The sequence below is a fragment of the Tenrec ecaudatus genome, chromosome 9, assembly GCF_050624435.1.
Source record: "Tenrec ecaudatus isolate mTenEca1 chromosome 9, mTenEca1.hap1, whole genome shotgun sequence".
In the NCBI taxonomy this organism is placed as follows: Eukaryota; Metazoa; Chordata; class Mammalia; order Afrosoricida; family Tenrecidae; genus Tenrec; species Tenrec ecaudatus.
This window is the reverse complement of record NC_134538.1, coordinates 62,046,326-62,068,722: the sequence shown is the minus strand read 5'-3', so window position 1 is coordinate 62,068,722 and position 22,397 is coordinate 62,046,326. Positions and strand designations below refer to the sequence as shown.

General features: G+C 44.9%; 1 protein-coding gene across 2 annotated transcripts in view; it reads right to left on the bottom strand.

Annotated features, from left to right (window-relative positions):
* The window catches only part of EGFR (epidermal growth factor receptor), a 210,259-nt gene extending 190,745 nt beyond the window's left edge, over positions 1 to 19,514 (bottom strand). For both annotated transcript variants that reach the window (XM_075558154.1, XM_075558156.1), the window contains exon 1: positions 19,197 to 19,514. In XM_075558154.1, coding sequence (XP_075414269.1) covers positions 19,197 to 19,284 — 88 coding nt within the window. In that variant the 5' untranslated portion in view covers positions 19,285 to 19,514. The remainder of the gene's footprint in view (positions 1 to 19,196) is intronic.
* Between the last annotated feature and the right edge of the window lie 2,883 nt (positions 19,515 to 22,397).

Genomic DNA, 22,397 nt, shown 5'->3' with positions numbered 1-22,397 from the left:
ATTGATCTAAGAGGAAGATAGTGGTACATAAATAAAAACTTCTGAGTGAAAGGGGATACAAACTTAGTGCACAAATTAAAAAATATATGAGGGTATTGGCCCAGTAAATTATGCAGTGCTTATATCTCAATCTAGTTCTCTGACCACATTCTCTCTCCCTCTATTGCTCTTGTAATTTTTTCCTTGAGCCTTTGTGGCCTCCAAATTTCAAACACAGATGCATCAGAATTTCTGCCAAAAATTCAAGCCAGATTCAGAATGGGACATGGAATGAAGGATATCATTGCTGACATCAGAGTTTGGGCTAAAAAATTTCTTAGCTAAAAGCAGAAATTACCAGAAAGATGTTTACTTGCGTTTTATTGTTAATGAGCAGGCATTCTGACTGTGGTTCATTGCAAACAATGGATAACACTGAGAAGAATGGGAATTTTAGGTCACTTCATGTGTATTAAGAACTTGTATATAACCAAGAGTCAAGTTCATCAAACTGAATAAGGGACTAATACTGTGTAGCTTAATATCAGGAAAGATGTCTGTCAGGCAGGGCTGTATCATTTCACCATGCTTTTTCATTCTGTATGCTGAGCAAATTATCCCATGATGAGAGCAGAGTGTAGAATCAGGATCGGAGGAAGCCTTATTATAAACCTGCAATATGCATATGAAAACAATCCTATTTGTTGAAAACAAGGAAGACTTGAAGTACTTTCTGGTGAAGATAAAAAAGTACAGCCTTCAACATGGATTGCAACGCAATGTAAGAAAACAAAAATATTCACAACTAGACTAAGAGATATCATGATAAAAGAAGAATTAATTGAAATGGTTCAAGATTTCAATTAGCCAGGATCCACAATCTGTGCTCATGGAAGCAACAGTCAAGAAACCAAAGGATGTCATGCCCTGGGCAATGCTGCTGGGAAAGACCGCTTTCAAGTGTTAGAAAGCACGATGTCATTTGGAGGAGTATGGTGCACCTGACCCAAGCCATGGCGTTCTCGATGGCCTCCTATGCAATGGGAAAGCTGGACCTTGGAAAATGTCTAAGGGAGACCATACCGGCATCAATGCATTTGAATGACGGTGCTGGCAAAGCCTCCTGAAAGGAGGCTGGCCTGCCAGAAGCACAAACAAAAGTATTTCAGAAAAAGTATAGCCAGAGCACTCCTTGGAAGTGAGGCTTGGAGGGACTTTGTCTCCATACTTTGGGCATGACATCGGAAAGGATGGCATACTTGGTAAGGTAGAGGTCGGTGAGAAAGAGGAAGACCTCCAACAAGAAAGACGGGCACAGTGACTGCAACCCAGGGCTCAGACATCACAGTGGTGAGAACAGCACAGCACCAGGCAGTATTTTGTTCTGCTGCACTCACGGGCGCTATGCATCAGCACTGACTTGACAGAGCCTAAGGACCACAGCATTACTGAGAAAACTCATCTACAGCCACCCACTGGTCTTAAGACATAGTTAAATGCAATTTGTTTGGGATAAATCTGTGCACATATAACTAGAGCCCTCGTAACAATACTTTCTGACTTAACATTGCATATAAAATTGTGTCATTAAGATGTTAGCACACATATGTATGGATTGTGATAAGAGTTGTATGAGCCCCAATAAAAAGATTTATTAATTAAAAATATATATTAAGTGATAAGCCACATCTTAATATTTAAGTAATAATAATCCAAGCTTCATGTGGAAAAAAAAAGATGTTAGCATTCTGGAGATCGGGTAACTAGGCTAGAAGAAGTTTCCATAGATTTTTTTTTTTTTTGCAATTTCTTTTGAATTTGTTATTTTTTCAAAATAAAAAAGCTAATAACAAAACATTCATAATTTTTTATTTTGAAGCAAATATTTGTATTTATATAAGGTAATCGGTGTTTTTATCTAAGTCTATTTTTAAAGAATAACAACAACCCAAAAAAGCCTTAATTTCTCCAAAAAAAATTTTTTTTGGTTAATCCATGCTAAAGAATAAGATCAGAATATCAAGTCCAAACAAACAGCTGCTGGAAAATGTGTTTCAAAAGTGAACAACTTAATGCTTCCAAACTTTATCTAGAAAACGTACAGTAATTATTTAATTGTTTAAAGCCTTACTACCCACATAGTTTTCCCCCTTTAATATAAAAAAATCAAAAATAACCATACAGTTATTTCTCAAAGAAAAACAAGATGTTTAACTTCTCAAAAGCATGACATCGCAGGAACCGTGCCACTTCCCCCACTGTCATTCATGCTCTCCAAAGGAATGCCACTCTTCTGTACGACACCTGCCCAAGTGGGCTGCTGCAGCTTCCAACGGCTCATGGACGGTGAACGTGGGCATGAAGGTTGGACCACATTGCAGCCCACTGGTAAATCAAACATCAAATAAACCCTCTGGCTGTTTAAAGCAGCCATGCCATTAGCAGTGCCTCTGAGATAAATGATTATCTTGGAACGGTTAGCTTTTCCATTTTTGGTATTTCTTGCAGCAAAAGTAATTTATTTTCACTCACAGATTTAAAACCATTTTAAAAATAACTTGTATATGCTGCTAGTCGGAAATAGCCAGTCACTAGTACCCATGTAAATGGAGCCCTGGTACACTGTGGGTGAGGCTTTGGGCTCCGAACTGTAAGGTTGGGGGTTTAAACCCACTAGCCGCCCTGCGGAAAAAGATAAGGGTGTCTGGTCCTGTGAAGCCTTCTACAGAGGGGTGGGCTTTGTTTGATGTGGCGTAGCTTATGTTCATTTATTATGTCTGATTCCTCACAGTTTAGAAAACATGAATAGATAAAAGTGCAGAAAATTGGTACATTTTCATGGTTTCCTATAATGACTGAGTCTTTTAAGAGCGAGGAGGCCTACAGAAGCTCTGAAGATGGAACCCAGATGAATGTGGCATATTGGTATTGGCATGGTAGGGGCTCAAATCCTACATTACCTGCAACAGTTCCATTGCTTTCAGATCAAATAATGATCACAAGGGAGATAAAAATCCATTCTTTTCTCTCTTTATGAAGTGTGTTGTTGTTAGCTGTCGCCCAGTCACCTCAATTCATGATGAACACATGCACAAAAATATAAAAAGCTATCTGCATCTATGTTATCCTCATGACTGTTGTAATCCATAAGATTGTCATTGGCTGGTTTTCAGAAGTAGAATTCCAGGTCTTTCTTCCTAGTCTTAGTCTGAACACTTCGATGGGAGCTTTTCAGTCGGTAGGTGGTGGCTGTGTATGAGATGCATTACCTAGGAACAGAACTCAGGTCTCCCTAGGTTAAAAAGCTAATCACTCCCTGCAGGGTGCATTGGTCATACTTTCTCTTTTCCAAAGGCCTCCGCAAAGGTAGGGCTCTTTGGAAATGCATGAGGCTATCATTATTGTGTCTGCTTTAGCAATGGTGGATGGAAAGGGCGAACAGTAAAGCAAGCACAAACAAGAAATGTCGCCTTCTATCCAGAGGAGAGAAAGGTCTTAGAATGTAAATTCTGAGCACGCAATTTGCAGTAGGATAAGGATGACCAAAAAAAGCCCCAAATCTCTATGCAGGGTCCCTGCCCTGGATTCGGCCTCCAGGGAATTCCCTCTGGGCATAGACCAGGGATGGGAATGGCCTTGCTGTCAGACAGTGCATTGGGAACTGGGTTCCTGCAGAGGTCATTAAGTTAAATATCAACACCTAATTAATTTCCTTTTAATTTCCCACTTTGAATTTGGTCTTTTGACCCACTTTAAATTTGTTCCAGTTTTTAATATTTCCTCGTTTCTTCTCTACTGAGGCTTTTCTACTTTTCACTTTGTGATTGTTTTTAGGGTCCTGGTGGTTTTGTGATTGCTGTTGTTTGTATGTTCTTCTATACATGAAATCCAGGGAAAGCAATTCTATAAGACAGGGAACCGATGAATAGTTTCCTAGGGGCACGGCGGGGGAAGTTGAGGGGATGTGGGGAGTTAATAACGAAGAGCACAGGATGAAGAAAATGTTCCAAAACCGACCGTGCTGACAGCTGCACCACTCTTCTAAAATGATTGACCAATTAAATTGTATGATTGTCTGATACGTAAGTTATAAGTCTATAAAACTGTTAAGAAATAAGAGAGGGAAAATATAGGCTGTATAGTAGCTCTAATGGAAGTTCTACTGTGAGAAAAACCCAGGAACAAATCACGAGGTAAACCATAAAAGAGGAGCATTAAACAGTTTTTTAACGGAAAACCAGACAAGAAAAGAGGAGACTCTGAGTGTTATAAACCGTGAAATGCTTAACTTCTAGCCCAAAGGTTGGCAGTTCAAACCCACCCAGAAGCACTTTAGAAGAAAGGTGTGAGGTTCCGCTTTCGAAAAGTTAGTCTTAAAACCTCCATGAAGCAATTCTACTCTGCGTGCGTGCAAGGGTTGCCGTGAGTCAGAATTGCCCCGTCAGTGACTAACAGCATACTCAGGTTTTTAAAAAAATAAGAACTTTTTGGCAAGAATGAAAGTGCGACCTGATATGGAAGCAAAGAAAGGAGGGTTAGCGACCGTGCTCGTGCTCCCTGAGCCCAGCAATGGTGAGCCATGGTCTGTCATAAAGCAGACAAGCTGGTCAGAAGCGGTTCTCCTGCCTGGGTCTTCATGACTTCCTACAGGTCCAGCGCGCAGAGGCAGCCATGAGGCCAACAGTGAGGCCCTTCAGAGCATGACCCCGAGGCGCAACTGTCCATTGCTGCCTTGGGGAAGTAACTTGATCTTGCTAACTGCTCACTTTCTCATCTGCAAGTTGGCATCATAAAACCATCCGTGAGGATTAAAGGTCACCACACAAGTAGGGCGCTGAGCACAGTACTCGACCTGCACCATTTCATTTCAGTGAGTGTCCCTCCCTTCTCTGCTACCCCAGGAGGTAAGGTCGGACTGGTACTACTTTGCGTTTTAAAGACAAGAACGTTGAGAGTCACAGAGGTTACACAACTTGCCACTCTTCCATGAGGGGGGAGCCGAGCTTCAAATCGGGGAAGGTGGGCTCCAGAATCAGTGCTCCCCCTCCCCAATAGCACAGCCTCTCCTTGGGCAGCTGGTGGTGGTAAAGGCTCAGTGAGGTGGTGGAGGGCCAGTGCTCCCATGGGGGAGAGCTGGACTTGATTTCCTGGGAACGCACCGCAGGCCATCACATCTGCCAGTGGAGGTCTGCTAGTGTGTTGCTATCATCCTGACCAAGTTCCAGTAGATCATCCAGACAAAGGTGAAAGAGGAAGAGACCTGGTGATAAGCTTCTAAAAATCAGTGAATGGAACAGCCCTTTGGAGCACAGCAGAATGTTGCTTGATTAAGCAAGCAGGGGCCTGGATGGTGTGGGGCCAGGAGCACATTGTTCTGTTGTGCACAGAGTCCTCCTGAATCCATAGAATGAGAGCAAGCAGCAAAGAAATTAATATCCACCCACCACATGTCAGATCTAGAGGGATTTGGGCTATGCTCATTTGTTGCATATTTATATTATAGCCTAAGACATACGTTTCATCTTACTTATTAAAAAATGAGTGCAGGCAATTTTGTTACTGTTAGGTGCCTCTGAGTTGATTCTGACCCATCGGGACCCGATGGACACCCGAATGAAACCGTCTGATGCTGAGAAATTCTCACAATTGTCGAGCCTGTGGTTGCAGCCACTGCCAATGCATGTCGTTGGGGATCTTCTTCTGTTTCCCTGATCCTGTATTTTCCACACAGGATGTCCTACGCCAGTACACCGTGGAGTTTGTGGGTTCAATCCTAGACCACTGCAGTGATGCGACCATCTCAGGACAGCGAGTCACATAAAAGTTCTAGCATCCCAGAGTCCAGGAATGTTACATGTATGCTATACTATAGTCTGTAACAGCATTATGAAACAGCGGGAGATATTGTGAGGATTACCCAAAGGTAGCACAGAGACACTGAGGGAGCCCATGCTGTCAAGAACATGGCACTGACAGATTTGCTCCACGCAGGTTTGCCCCAAAGCTCCAATTGGTAAACAACAACAACAAACAGGATCCTCAAGAGGCACAACCCAATGAAGCGCATTCTTCCCTAGAGGAAAACAGTCATCGATAGGATATCAGTGATAATTAGCCCAAGAATCAGGTGTCTCATCCGAACGTCAGCACATAACAAGAATCTTCAGATGGGGCAGAGTGCTCACAGACCTGATCATTCTGGACATACTCAGAATTGGTGGAAGAGACCTTTGTTTTAAAAGTAAAGGTATTCCAAGAACTCCAAACGCTTGGACAGGTGGCTTCCCCTGTCTCCAATCTCTGACCTAGAGCATCCCCTCTGCCCCACAAATGCTAGTGAACTCCCCACTGAGGACGTTTCTCCAGTATCCCCTTTCCCTCTTAGAACCCACTGAATATCTACTCCACTTTTGGATTAATGATAAGAGCTGTTGTGGTGTAGGAGTTATGAGTTGGATTAATGATGTTGTACTTTCTAGCTGAAAAAAATGGAAACAGATCCTTTAGGAGAAACACCTGTATACCAACTAGCAGACACAGATAAACAATCTATGACCAGAAGCACTTGCGACGAAATATTAACACAAGTACAGTCAGAGAATCACAAAGACATCACTGCCAGCCTCAACAGCCACGAAAGCAAATAGCCACATATCTTTGGAGTTGGAGCGTGCCAAGCTGTAAACATATCCTGGTTATTTATGTCGTGACTCACATTCCCACCAAAATGTAGCGCCAACTAAGATCATGCCAACGTTGGTTACAGTGTACACAGCTTTGAGAGCTCAGTGGAAGTCTCTGCAGGTGGAACTGGATTCAAGGAAGGGACCATTAGTGACTTGAGCTCTTTTGGAACGGCGAACTCAGCTACACACAGACTTTTTTGGTACTCTTCCCCACAGAGGCCCACAAAACCTCTAAGCAGCTACAGGAAGCTGCTTCCCTAGGCAGAAGTGGACTTAATGATTTAATTGTTCTCTCTCCATTTCTAAGGATGACGCTACTAAGCTGGCATATTTGACGTCTCATTTCAAAATCACCTCTATTAATTAATTATTATGTGTTACTTTGAAAATTACCCTTAAACCCAGCTTGGACTTTTTTTTTTTTTTGGTTTGGCAGAGCATCTCGTGAATGGGACATGTGGTGACCATGAGATCAGTATGTCTGATATTACATGATGTGGTATCTAGAGGTTCTTTTTAATTAAAAATCAACCTTGTAAATAGTCCTCTGAAGTCATTAAGCCGGTAAAGTTTCTACTAGACGACAAACAGGTACAAGCAGCATACCTGCCTTTCCCAACATTAATACTACATTTCACCCGCGGTTCCCACCTCATCCCACCTCTTCCCTTTGCACCCTGTTGAGAGAACATGCACACTGGAGGGGAGAACCCCGAAAGTCCAACCTATCTATTCCCCACAGATGAAAATGTCCAAGGCACCCTCATTTCCATGTCCTGAGGGAATGGGGTTATCGAAAACTGCACGAGACGTTGCCGGCAACTCTTGCCACCTGGCACCCCATTTTCCTTGGTTTCTGTCAGGCCTGGAATTCATGACTACTTATTTCTCATAGATAAAATTTTTTTTCAACTGGGCAACATTATGAATATTTAGCCAATGCCTACCAATTCTAAAGAGCCGGTTTTTCAAGCCAAGACTTTAAGAATAGTGTGTAACGAAGGAAGATGGACTCAGAGAACCGCCCAAGTCTTCTACTTATTAGGGTTTTAAAATTCAACTGCCCCTCCCCTCAAGCAAGCACATCAGTATGTTTGCATGTACACAGGGAGGAATCCCTGGAGACTAGGTAAAGTCAGCTCCCCTGGTGGACTCTTTAGGTTGCCCTCATGTCACCCAATTGCTCAATGTTCTGACCTGCCTGGGCTGGAGAGACTGTTGATTTAAGGTGGGATGGCACAGTTTTTGTCCAAGTGTCTTTTGCAAGACTTGGAAGCACAGTTCCCGAAGCCATCCCCTAAGCACAACATGAATCGCATGCACAAACAGCATTATTTATTTACTGGGAGGGCTTTCCTATTCAACAAGAGCCGTGTCCTTTCAGACCCTAAAAAATCGATGTGTTCTTTTAGTAATATTTAACAAACCTGCAGTGCAGACGAGACAACTGAAGGGCAACTAGTCCACTAAAGATAAACATGCTTTTATCAGGATGTGCGCAATAGAAAACTTTTCTCTATATTCCAACGTCATCTCAATGGAGCTGATTTGGACTGATAATGGCCCTATAGGACAGAGGGGAACTGCCCCGTGGCTTTCCGAGGCTGTAAATCAGTGTGTCCCTGGTGGGTACTGAAACAGTCTGAGGGTGGGCTGGTGCTGCAAAAGTAGTTACCTACCCTTTATCCCGGATTATGGGCTATCGTAAAAAGTTCTTAATTTCCAGGGGGGTGTTATTTTTTCCCCCTCTGGAAACGAGGCACTAGGCCAACTAAGTTTGGGAAACCTGTGCTATAAAGCTTTACAGGCGTAACCGCCTCATCTTTCTCCCACAGAGCAGCTGGTGGTTTCGAACTGCTAACCGTGCACAAAGCAGCTCACCGTGTAACCCACTCCACCACCAGGAGTTCCAGAGTTGAAGGTCGTTAAGGAAGTAGACAACCTCATCTTTCTCCCACAGAGCAGCTGGTGGCTTTGAACTGCAGGCCTCATCGTTAGCCACGGGACAGCATGACAGGGTTCCTTTTTCCTTGTGGTAGGAATAGACGCTAACAACAAAAGAGAGCCTTCCTTCCTTGTGGATGCAAACAAACCCTATCTTTGGAAAATTATTTTGGGGAAAGTATATGATGATAGAATCTCTGGGTGGTAGAAATGGTTTGAACTTGTTACTAATAAAAACTGTTGGCAGTTCAAACCCACCCAGTGGCAGAAGAAAGGCCTGCAGATCCTTCATAAAGATCACATCCAAGAAAACCCCATGGTTTTTACGAGGCAGGATTGGCTTGTCAGCAATTAGACCTCTGATTGTAAGATATATATTAGACACACGGACGTATACAAGACATGCAGAGGTCTATTCGCTGTACCGTCCCGAAGCTAGTCACTCAACCAACAACGTTCCCCCTAAGTGAGTTATTTTCATGTCTGTGATCACTTCTCCTTAACAGTCAATGCTTCCAAGTATTAGCCCCGCTAGACCAGCTTGTTATAAAATACATGATATACGAAACGAGCAACCGTGGTGCGCCAACGTCTTTGTTCTATTTGCCTCCGCCAGTAATAGCTGCTTATGTGTCCTAATGAGTTTAAGTGTGCACTTTCATTTAAATCACAGCAATGACTTCACAGATCTGTGTCAGTGAATTACCACATTTTGCCATAGGCATTGCTAGCTGACCAAACAGCTAAACCACACTGCATTCTCTTCTCATCTTTCTTTATGCTTTTGGCAGTCTAGAAAGCTTACAGACACTTACGACACATTTTTTAAAAATCAAACAACTTTATACATTGAATATGTTTAAGGATCAAAATTTCACTTCCCTTTACCTTATGAAATGGGTAAATATGACACTTTAGCAAAGATTTAACTTAAAAAAATAACTCCAAAGGCTGATGGGAAAATTTGGGGGTGGTTAATGGTGGTGGATGAACAACACACACATACTTCATGTCATGTGAAGAGTGTTGGAGTGGCAATTGCTTTTTCACCTGTACATTTATCAGAACTTAAAAATATCTATATGAAAAGAAAACTCCCTAAGAAGAGGAAAGTGTGGGAGGGGAACCTACATGAGAAAATGCATGAACTGTGTGAGATGGTACGCATCCTAGATAGAAGGATCGCAGGGAGAATGTCAGGACTCTGTGAACTAATCTCTTGACTTGCAATTAGGATGAAAAGTACTAGAAGGCCTCAATGGCTACCAAGCGAGGAAAATGCATGGGGAGACAGGCGGGGAGTTCTTGGAAGCATTTGATCTCAGTGCACGGAGCTAGGGTGGCACAGAGCGGGTCACCTAAATTGGGACTGGTCCAGCGATCCTGGCCAACTGCAAAGTCTCTCTGAACATGGTCCTTCATCCGCAAGTGTGGATAAGTATCTTGATCTCCTGGGGGTTGTTAGGAGACTAGAACACTTTGAGGCAGTGTGCAAACTGTGAAGAACTCTACAAATGCAAGGTGTTATTATTATTATGACATCAGTGCTTGAGCATCTAAATTATAGAGGTAGCAGCCTTATTATCGACATGCTTAAATACCTATCTTGCATGCACTGAGATTTGCTTTTAATTTTCTAGGTGTTTTCAGCTGGTAGAGACCTTAGAATGATCGAGTTTAAATACCTTACAGAAGCTGAAACTAGGATGGTGGATTCTAACCTGTTTTCTTTCCCTATTATAACTAACCACAGAGCAGAAGGGAAATGCATTATAACGAGTAACATATCTTTGTCAATATACTTTACATGTAAGATGTACACATAAGACTTTACATGTAAAGTGTATTGATAGAGAAATCTCACCTGGAAGTGTGAAGTGTATATTTATATCACTTGTAAATATTTAAATAATTTGGGGGGCGGGGAACAATGCACACGAATGTTTTTGACACTTGTTAACCTTTGATAATTATATGGTCTTTCAGTCATTTGTCCATTTCCCATTTCTAAATTTTTCTTTCTCTATGAAGAGCAGTTCAAAATAGCACTCAAAACATTAAAACCAATTATTCCTACTCCTCAGTACACTGCACGCATAAATTAAGAAGGAGCTATACGGACACGGTTTCTGATTCTCTTTCAGCCTTGTAGTCCAACTATGCCGAGAAAAAATGTCTGAAATGCATACTTAAAAGTTTACTAAAAATGAATACTGTAACAACAGGTGGTATCATATTTCTTCAAAGACTATGTCTTTGACATTTTTGGTCATGTGTACCTAATCAAAATGAGTAAAATTGAATCTTTTTTTTTCTACAAAAGTGATGCTAATATTTTACCTCTCTAATATTGAATAAAAGTATATTTTAATGAAACTATTCTATTGGGAGTAATTTGATATTGGAAGTTACTAACTAGAATGAACTTCAACAAGATAGCCATGTCTAGCCTATTTTGCTATGCCTAATTTTCATCATTTTCAATGGCATATGGTCTAAAGAGTGAATAAGGAGCAATTATATGAGAATTTCCCTATAAGTTTCAGGCATACAATATTTGTGGTTAAATTATAAAAACTAGGTTTGTGCCAATAAAAATAATTTTTGAGGCCTTTTGAAAATCCTCTTTACCATGATCAAAAACTCTCAGGACACACATGCATAGCCCTAAGAGGCTGTGGGAATTCAACAAAGAGTGTGTGTGTTTTTATTCTAAACTCAAAATAATGAAGAATTTTAGTATGAACAAAGAAACAAAAGCATGCACCTTTTTACCCATCATTTTTACACACAGGTGTCAACTTTGTCCTATCAATGGGATTATATGCAATCCATCAATTTTCTTCAAACCCAGAGTTAAAAGGACTTTAGCAGATGGTCATACTGACCTCATACATAGGAAAGACAACCGTTCCAGGGAGTGTGACATCACCCACCAAGTATGAAGTTTTGCGTGCCAACAGCAGTAAGCTCATTCGAGATCACATTTCTGCTTTTCAAACGTACTTTCATGTGAATGCTCTTCGGACAACAGCAGTAAAGTGAACAGTAGTCCTTAGTTCTATATTCTTTTTTACACACAAGCAGAATGGCACAAGGTGGCCATAATTTGTCCTTCATCTGTTAATAATTTACCTGTGAGTTGCTAGATGATCTCTGCCAACAAATTATATATCTGTGTGTGTGCGTGCATGTACACACACGACGTTGTCATTAGCAAATCAGGAAACGGGCACCTTTTCTAATTTAGGAGTGGTATGGGCTCATTTACGTTGAAAGGTGTTTGCTATGGTCAGTGTGATTCACCAAGTACTTACTGGTTCAGTGCTATGCAGACATGTTGCTTCCTCTCTCTCTTTGCTCTCAGTGGCAGTGGGTTCATAAAACATGTGGAATAGTCCTTCTGCCTATTCTTTATTTATTTGAGGGACAAGTCGGGCTGTTGAGGAGATTAGAGAAAGCTAGCAACTCTAACTTAAAGGCCAGCTAAGCTCTAATTCTATCTATCACCTCAGGCCGGTACTAAAAACAACTTGTGCGGAACCCCTGCCCAATCAGAAGCAACGTTGCTGAATGGCATGTGCAGAAACTGTGGAATTGGTGTGCGTTCAGAAATGCAGATTCCTGGACTTCATCCCCCGATTTCCTGACTCCTCTGCTTTGTGGTGTGGTCAGACAGCCCGCCTTTCCGACGTTCCTCACATGATTCTAAGGTACAGTCGAGGTGGAAAACATGGAAAAAGAAAACAAAATTGCTCCTGGTCTGTTTGGTTCCATCACGATTAGTATTCCAGAGGGCTTGAAGAAGTTTGTGGAAAAGGGAATTTACAAGCTAGCAGTTTTTCATGAACTTTTTGAAGCTCCCTCATAGAAAATGGAATAATCGGCTGCTGTTTTAATAAAAAAAAATGGGGCAGTCTCTTTGCAGGTTTGTAGCAATATCCAGGTGTTATGATTTTCAATATACTTAGCTATCCATCCATCCCACCCACCCACAACCACGTCAGCCCAACCCAGATTGCCTGATTGGATACCTGGATTCCATGTCTACCCCGGCTCCCAGTTCTGAGGGTGGCATGCCATTATGGATTCTCCTTCGCACGAACGCTTGCTTTGCACCCCGCAGTTCTTCCTTCCTCATCTCTGGCTTGCAGTTACCACTTTCTCCTTATTTCCACGGGTGCTCCCTGTGATCCAGTCCCTACATGACGACTATAGTCATCTTTCACTGGAAAAGCTGCGGTGACCCCCCATTTCACACAGGATAAAATCCAGAGCCAGTGAGGATAATGAACGTGTCTACAGATTTTAACTTTTTCTTTTACCCTGATTTCAGAGACATCAGGAACCCTGATAGCCCAGTGGGATAAACCCTGGGCTTCTAACCATAAGATCAGTGGTTTAAACCCACCAGTTGCAATGGGAGAAAGAAAGGGTGTCTGCCTCAGCATTGATTTACAGCCTCATACAAGGTCGCTATGGGTCAGAATCAACTCAGCTGTCATGGATTTTGCTTTTGATTTCAGACTCCAACTCTTTCCTTAGCATTGAGTTACTAGTCTTCTTATCTTGACCATCTGGGCACTTCCATAAACCCTTTTTCTTCCATTCACTGGGTAAATAATTACAGTGTTCGGGAGGCTCCAGTGAGTAAGCTCTTGGTGGTGGGGGGGGGGGTGGTACACTAACAGCATGGCTAATCTCCCAGGGTCCTTTCTTCTGTGTAGAAGCTGACATCCTTTTCCACACTTACTATCACTCGATCTCGCTTTCTCCACCTGGCTACCAAGCACTAAGTCTGATTCATTCCTGCATCTCAAAATACCGGTGGAACAGAGCAAATCTCTCATCGTGACTCAAACACAAAGAAAGCGAATAAAAACAAATACCTCAATTGTAATGATTACCAACACCTCTCCTTGCACTTGAAGGATAAAGAACAGTCATTAACTCATTTAAATAGTCACCTTCATTCACATCACATGAAGGGGAAAGGAAGGCCGATCAATTAGTAATAAGGGAGAGGGTGCAGTTATACAAGGTCTTCCCATCTAATGAGTAGTCCCTCAAATTGCAATTCTAGGCTCTTGTCAATGAGAAATTTCAAAGGTGGTCAGAAAAGTTACACGAACTCTGGGTCTTTCCATGGGAACTTACTGAACTGGGAGCACAGAGGGAAATTCTATCCCTCTTCCTAACTCTCATATACGTTCTTAAGCAAGCAGCTGAAATTTGGTAGGAGTAACATTTATTCAAAGTATATACAATTTACAGATGCATAGTCAACCAGATCAGACATCTGATCATGCTCCTTGGTGCCTTCAAAGGTGAAAATACAAAATTCAGCGTTTAGCTTCTAACTAGACTTTTAAAACATGTCCCACAACTCACTGGCAGCAACCACCCCTCCAGTTCCCAACTGTGTGGGCCACTCTCTTGAGTGTGTCCATTTAAAGGTGTTTGAAGGAAGGTTTATCTAGGCTGACGACACTTAAAAAAAGAACATTTCAAGCTGGCTACTTACATAATCTCAAAACCTGAATCTTTGCTCACATTCAAACTAACTGGCCTGAGCCCTTGGGCTGGGCAGAAGAAATTCTCAGGCTATTGTACAAAGCTGCTGAGATTTTCTTTAGAAAAAAAAAGGGGGGAATCCAACAATCTTTTAAGAGGAAAATGAAAAGGAAGGTGGGGGATAAGTTCTATGCAAACAGGAATGGCTGACTATCATAAACTAATATTTTCGTTTTATTCTTAGGAGTGGACGGTTCACTTGTACTTGTTGCTGCTGTTTGCTTCTATAGTTCAAAAGCACTGTCACAGAGTTCAAGCCAACTCTTCATGACCCTGTAGGACAAAGCAGAACTGTTCCTGTGGGTTCCTATGCCTCTATACATGGTTAGAGGGGCAGAAAGATTCCTCTTACGCCTGAGAGGAGTTGGTGGATTCAAACCACTGACCTGGCAGTTAGCAGCCCAACATGCAACTCACTATGCCACCAGAGGTTCTAGCTTCGGTTGAGCTAGCCTCTGTACCATCTTAATGCTCATTGGTATTTATTTAATAAAGTACAGGTACTTTAACTGTCCTTATTAAATCAAAGGTAAGGCCTACAAACATAACTTTTGCAGCAAACCACATGGTAGAAGCCAAAGCTTGTGCATCCAAGTGTATCCTTCAACAGGCTGTATGTCCTCCACACTGCAATCTCTTGTTTGGGGGCCTGAAGCACCAGCCTCTGGTTATCTTCCTGTAAACATCCCCAATCCCTGACTCTCCTGATGTTAGGAGTTAGTCGGCCACTTCTGTCAAAGAAGTTTCAGCCACTAGTGGCTGGACCTGGAGCAAAGATCAAAGAAAAAAACACAGCGTATTTTCTTTTTAAACAGGGCGGAATCCTTCATCTTCACTGACACTACCTTTGAAAACATTTCAAAACATGCTCATGCTGTCACGTGGACAAAGCCTCATTAGGCAGTACAAAGGCTTTGGGCAATCAGCTCCTTCAAACTTAACTCGTGAAGGGCTTTTTGAAACTAAATAGATGAAGTCAGATATGACAGGTGAATGGAGCTACCAGCCAGTTATTCTTCTGGGCTGCGCTACATTAGTGTGAATGTACACCAACAGGCACAGGGCAGCGCCCCCGCCCCCCGTTTTCCAAATCAGAATCACAGCAGTTGAATACTACTTGCAATCACGTCAATCCCAACTCACGGTGGCCCTAGAGGGTAGAGCAGACCTGCCACGTGGGGCTTCCTAAGCTGGAATCTTTGGGGGAGCAGATTGCCAGGCTTTTCTCCTGCGGAACTGCTCGTGGTTTCAAACCACTGACCGTAGGGTTAGCAGCTGAGTGCTTTCCCATTGTGCCACCAGGGCTCCTGATGGATACTGAAATCGTGGCTGAAAGGCTCACATTCCAGAAGCAGGCAAAGAAATCATCACTGCTACTCCGCTTTCCCCCCCTCACTTCTAAGTTCAGAAATGGGGTCTCAGAAACCTGGAGTGGTAGAGAGACTTGTTTCTCTCCACGTAGCTAGGGGTGGGATGAGAAGACGAGCTTTCCTGCCTTCCAAGCCAAGATTGGGCTTCCTGAGAAGTGATCTGCTTAGAGAAAGGCGTGGTAGGTCTGCACTCTGGGTACAAATCAAAATCCCTGCTTTTGATTGTCTTGAGCATAGCTATGGGACCAGGCCCAGGGTGGCTTTAGAGGTGAGGCCTGGGCAGGCTTCCTTCTACAAAGCTCCCACGGTTGAGAAAACCTGCTTTCCTGGGTCCCACCTTAGACCTTTTCTAGAGCACCACCTTTACCTCTCCATTTTACAAGAGCATGAGGCTTGCTCAACAGCCCCCCAGCGATCCCCAAGTTCACAGTTTAAAGTGGTAACTGAACTGCCGCCACGAAAGGCAGCCAGAGTGGCTACTTAATAATTGCGAGCCAGACTCTGGACCACTGAGCAAGTTGCTTCAAGTTTCAGACAAGGGGCCCATCTTAATGAGCCTATTCCCGCTCCATGTTCTATCCCCTTCCAGCAGTGAACACTGAACATTCACACACACCCTACCTCTTCTTCAACCAGAGCTCACACTGGACACAGGAGTATGGTGGTTGACCGAAGGCTCCAGGGGCAAAAAGCCTGAGTTGGGATCCTGCCTAGGCCTCCTACTCGTTCTGGGAAAGTCATTTTACTCTCTATTTACCCATCTAGAGGCAGTCTCTAGATTAGAAATAGCCAACCTCCATAATAACTTGTAACTCCCGTAAAGTCTATTCTACCAATTCAAAAATGTCATGGAAAGATTCCATTATTTTTCAATTGCACTGATGCACAAGCTTTTGAAGCAATCTCATATTAGAGGTACAGACAATGGTCCTTAAAACAAGCCTGTGCTACTAGGTGATGCACAACAAAACCCTACCTTTTATTATTATTGTGTATTATTGCTCTATTGCTCTGTCAAATATGTGTTACTATATCTGGGAATATTCCTTTAATGCCTTTTATGAATCAGCAAGTACACTATATACTGAGACCAGCATTTGACCGACGTAGGCACTTAAAATTTGATGTGAAGACATTCCTGAATGGAACACCTTGCAACCCAGGGGCCGCTTGTGTTGAAAGAATCCATTTTATATGCTCCAAGTGAGGATTCAGAGAGCACTTAACACAGTGTCAGATTGCACTTAGTTCTAAGTGTTACTTTTAGGGAGTAACTAAGCACTGAAGAAACATCTTAGAAACAAGCCTTCACTGCAGGGAGTGAGAACCTGAACTGTATTCTGTATTCAATTGATAATGTTGCAGAAGTAAGCCTTTCCCACTTTTTGTCAGGTGTCAATTTTTTTGTCATTTGCCCCTTAGAATTTCATCTTTTTATGTTACTTACACATGTCTTTGCCCGCTCTCACAATTGTATCCATGAGCATTCTGTCTGAGACATAGTTAGACCACTGGGCCAATAAAGGGTTTTTTTTTTTTTTTTTGCATCACAACTAATCTTCCAGGCAGGAATACTAGTGGTCAAAGTGGGAACATCAAAGGGTGTGAAGGTTTCTGGGGGGGAAGGAAAAGTGATGTTGGAAGCACTAGGGGCAGATAAGGCTTTTCTATAGCCCAGATGAAGATACTGCCTGCCTGGAGGACTCTACCTGGAGGATGACTGAGTGGAGCCCCCAAATCCACCCCCCTGCTCCCAGTGCGTCAGAGGTGGGAAGAGGAGAATTCTCACTGCTCAAGTACAAGAAGACAAAAACCACACTGGCACCATCTTGGGGAGGAGGGGGAAATCTTTGTTATTGAAATCTTTCCCTCTTGCCCTCTCCCCCATATTTTGCAAGACTGTTAAAACTCCAGGTGTTCCCAAAGAACTCTTTATTTTGGCAGGTGATCATTTTTCTCATTTTAAACAATCTTTCCTCTATGCCAGAGGTTCCTAAACATGACTTCCCTATAGAATCACTCGAGATTTGCGTCTGTCTGTTTGTTTGTTTGTTTGTTTGACGCTCAGGAGGTTAGTTTATTGAGAGATTGGGTGCTGGGACCAGGCTTCCAGGCTCAGGCCAAAAAGTCTGTACTTTTTTACAAGCTCAGATGGTCAGGTCTCACACAAGGCCAATTAAATCCCAATCTCTGGGGGTGGAAGCCAGGCTTCATTTTTTGTTTTGTGTTTGTTTTGTTTTGAGGTAATTCCAGTGTGCAAAAGAGTTTGGGAAGCACTGCCATATGCCTTCACCCTCCCCCAACAAATCACTCACCACCAAACCCTATGTGAATGACATCAACAGCAAGTATGGACCTGACTTTTGGAACACGGATTCTCGATTTTGAAATTGTGCAACTAAACTTCCGAGGCATGTTTCTTGTGTCAAATGGGTTTATGGTTGGTAGTCACGAAGCCAGCCGCGCTCATGTTCACTGTGAACAGCGGGCACAAGGACCATGCTTAAGGATCCATTGTTTTCCCCCTCCCATTACATTCACGATTTTGAAAAGGAAAGCAGCCAGAGACAAGCTTGGGGAAAGTGTTCTGAGCGCCCCACTTTGAAAAACCAAACCGTGGGATCAGAAAGAAGGTGGGTCTCTGAGGCAGCCAGCCCAGCCCCATGGCGAAGGGCAGAGAGGAGGGCGAAGAGCTGCCCAGGTGAGGGAAGACCTTGTGTTGTTCCAGGAACACTTGACAGGGTGAGGAACCCTGTCCGCCTCTTGCCAGGCAAGAGAATGGCATGTTGGGTGGGCAGACACAGGGACTGCGCATCCAGAAGGCGGCTTCAACCTAAGCCCCCCCATACAGGTAAGAAAAGGAACCCCCAACTCCCACTGCCAGCGACAGAGTTCTCCCGGCTCCCCCTGGGCACCGCGGAGCTACACACCCTGGGCAGGAGCTTGCAGGGACCTGCGACGGGATCGACTCACGCTGCCGGGGCGGCTCCCGGGAGCAGGTTTCAAGGGTTTGGCTTGGGTGCCAGGAAGGATGAGGAGTGTCCGCTGGGGAAACCGCGCGTCCTTGGAGGTCAAGTGTGTGCGTGTGGGGGTGTGGGCAAATTCCCACGGGTCCTTCCTCAACTTTCTTCAGCCTCACAGCCTCGGTGAGTTGGGGACGTGCCCGCTCCCCTGAAGGCTCCAGCTGGCCAGTCGCGTCCCTCGGCGCGACCACACCCGTTGGCTGGCTCAAGTGCCCGAACGGCAGCCGCCGCAGCCCCAAGACTCAGAGCCCGACAGTGGCGACCGGCACGCACGAAGTCGCCCACCTCCAAGCCCACGCCTCGCGGCAGGCAGGACGGAAAGTTGCGCCGACGTCGGGGGCTTCCCAGGCGGGTACCCCGGCGAGGGCACAACCCCCTGCCCGGCACTGCGCGGCCCAGACTCGGGCCACCGTCGACTCGCCCAGCCCAGAAACGAAAGGTCCCGCTCCTCCCCGGTCCCCCCGCAGCTGATCCTCCAGGAAACAGGAAAGGAGGGGCCGCCGGCGCGGGAGCCCAGCCGGAGCCGCAGCCGGAGCCGGAGCCGGAGTCGGAGCCGGAGCCCCGGCGCCGGGCAGCGCGGGGTGGGCGGCGAGGTGGGTGCCCGCGGAGCCCGCCCTTACCTTTCTTTTCCTCCAGCGCCGCACTCGCCTGGAAGTGCGCCGCCAGCAGCGCCAGGAGCGCGGCACCGGCCGCCCCGGAGGCTCTCATGGCCGTGCCCTCGGCGCCGGTGGGGGCTCCGCGCTTACTCCTGGACCAAGGCGGGCGGTGGTGCGCGGGGGCGGCTGCTCCGGGCCGTCCCGCGGCGGGACGGGGCTCGGGCGGTCGCGGGAGGGGGCCTGTCCTTGGGTCCCGCAGGGAGCGCGCCGGGCGCAGGGCTCTGCTCGGGACGCGCTCGGGAGTGCAGGCGCGCCGGCCGAGGGCGCGCACACCGGGCCGGGCCGGGCCGGGCCGGGGGCGGGGGCTGCCCGGACGTAGAGCTCGCGGGGGCGGGCGGCGGGACCGGGAGGAGGAGAAGGGGAGGAGCCGCGAGGAAAATCCCACGGCGAAGCCCGAAGGCGAGCGGCCGCGGAGAGGCGGAGGGCAGCCGGGCCCCCAGCTAGAGGCGGCGCGGCAGGTCGGGCGCCCTGGCCGGCACGCGCGGGCTGGGGCTTGACGAATGCCCTTCCCCAGGCGTGGACACCCCAGTGGCAAGTAGGACCCCGTTCTCCTGGACGGTCAGTCCTTGCTCTCCTGGAAGCCTGACTTCCTCCCAGCTAAATCTCGGCAAGGATCGGGTGTGTACACACACACACACACACACACACACGCACACACACCACTTTCTCCCTTTTCAACTTGCAGAGCAAACTGGTACTGGCTCAGCTCCAGAGGACACTGGTTGAGATGGTGGGGAGAGGCACTGATGGGGAATTTACCTCTTTATTCCGGACCCTAACTTCCCTGCACACCCTGCTATGCCAGTGAGAGTGGGAGACCTAGCTGGCAGCCAAGAGGATCTCACCGCGCCCGCGTGGCGTGGGTGCTGAGTCTTTGAGATGAAGCCCCAGAGTCTTCTTTTAGATGTGTCAAGAACCCTCAAAACTGTCTGAAATCAAGGCTCCCAGTTCAAGGCCCTGGGGCTGGTGAATGCCTGACTACCCAGGGAGCAGGCAGCACATCCTAAACCAGGAACCAACCAGGGATACGAAAAGCAAATAAATGAAGTAAATTATTTCCTAGAAGTGAAACGTTTAATAAAGACTTCACATAAACGACAAGGGGTCTGATTTTAGCGAAGTTAAGTACAAACCACATAATTCAATCTCCCAAGGATTTGCCCAGACGTTTCCCACCTCACCTAGCTCCTTCCCCTACAGAAGAAATGCTTCCACCCCTCACAGATTCACTACCAATATTCATGAGTGGATTCATTCTAACCTGCTTTCCCTCCTGGACCACTTCTGTGATTAAGCAGGAATCATCAAACCAGTATGAAATGGATTTTGAGTCTGGACCGGAGTCATTGGGTGGAATAGACGGTTTCGCACGGGAGGAATTCATCAAAAGCTGGAGTGGTTGGAATATGGTGGCTAGGGCGCACCCAGAGGGGCAGAGGCAGAAAAGCCTGGAGATCAACTTTAGCAAAGGACCGGATGCACAGTTCTTCTCAGATGCCCATGGAGTTCAAAAGGATTCAACAGGCAACTGGTTTAAAGGGGGACTTTTTCTAAGACTGGAAGTCTTTTGCACTTTTCCTTCCTATCATGCAACTCCAAATTCTATTCTTATGCTATCTTGGACATTTGATACATCAGTTATGTTCAAAATTTTGCCTGGCAAAAATAATTCTGTATGCACTCATTATAATCATATTAGCAAGTATATACTAGTGTTCACTAGCAAGAGCTGGGAGTGTTTCCCATAGCAAACCTAAGAAGGGTATATCAATTTTCATAACACTGTTTATTGTCCCTATCAGCTAATATGGATCAAACTGTGCTCCCCCCAAAAAAGATCTGTGGAGGTCCTAACTCCAGATTAGGATATGACCTTGTTTGGAAATGAGCATCTTTGAAGATATTATCACTTAACATGAGGTCTTACTAGAGTAGGGAAAGTCCTCATCCAATCAGAGTGGTGTCCTTACTTTAAAAATAAAATTAAATAGCCACAGAAACAGAAGCAAAACAGTGGTATGACTGCAAGTCCCAGTCTTCCTGGGGTTCCCTGAAGCTGAAATTGAGGAGAGAATCTCCCCCTAGACACTGTGGCAGGAATATGGCCAGACTGATACGGTGATTTGGACTCTTAGTTTCTAAAACTGTGGACCAATGCATTTCTGCTATTAAGTTTGTGATATTTTGTTATAGCGGCACTGAGAAATGGATACACTGTCTACAAATGGAAAATTGGCTGATGGGTAGTTTTCTTCTTTGAAGATATTTGTGAGAATTTTAAGTAAGAGCTGTTAAGTTTTATGGCCTGCCTATGTGGGAAAGAAAGAGCCTGGATGGAGCCAGCGGAAGTCAGACACTCTCTAGGAGGGTAGGAGAAATCCTGTGAAGATTCCAACTTCCATCTTAGGTGAGAAATGTCCAGGGCTTGTTTCTCTGGCCTTAGAAGCCAAAGCCAGGATTAATGAGGGGGAAACGATTGCTAAAAATAAATCTTTTATAAACGGCTGGAAATATCTAAAAGTGGAGCCAATTGCCTTGGAGTAGTATCGGTTCTACATTCTTATAAATGTTTTTACCCACTGGGGAAATTCTAAGGACTGAACAAGACTTCTTCCAATCCTAGAATTTCATGAAAATTTGCACTTTTCAAGTAAGTCACCATTTAAATGCATGTGCAGTTATATTTTCTGAAGATATATTTAAGAAGACACTAAGTGGCTAGCGGCTTGGAATAGAAAGGAGACTTACTTACTTTTTAAAAATGCGTATCCATTTAAACCTTTCAAATCAGGTACTGGGAGCGTGCCTTGCCTGTCTCTGTAAGGTAATAGTTAAGGACCTAGGCATGGCCCCCTGCTGGGGCTCATGGGTACTCATATTGATGTAAGGTGTCATTGATTCTACTTCTCCTCATAAGGATCTTATGTAAAACAGAAAGAAATGTTTCCGATCTTGCATCATTGTTGCAATCGAAGGTATATTTGAGTTCATTGTTGCCGTCACTCTGCCACACATTCTCAAGGGTTTTCTTGGACCCTCTACTGTACCTGTCCTCTGCTTTTCTTATCCAGGATGGAACCCCCCTTGATAAGATGTCTGATGTAAGCAAGCCAAAATCTTACCATCCGCATTTCTAAGGAGCATTCTGGCTGTACTTCCTGCAGA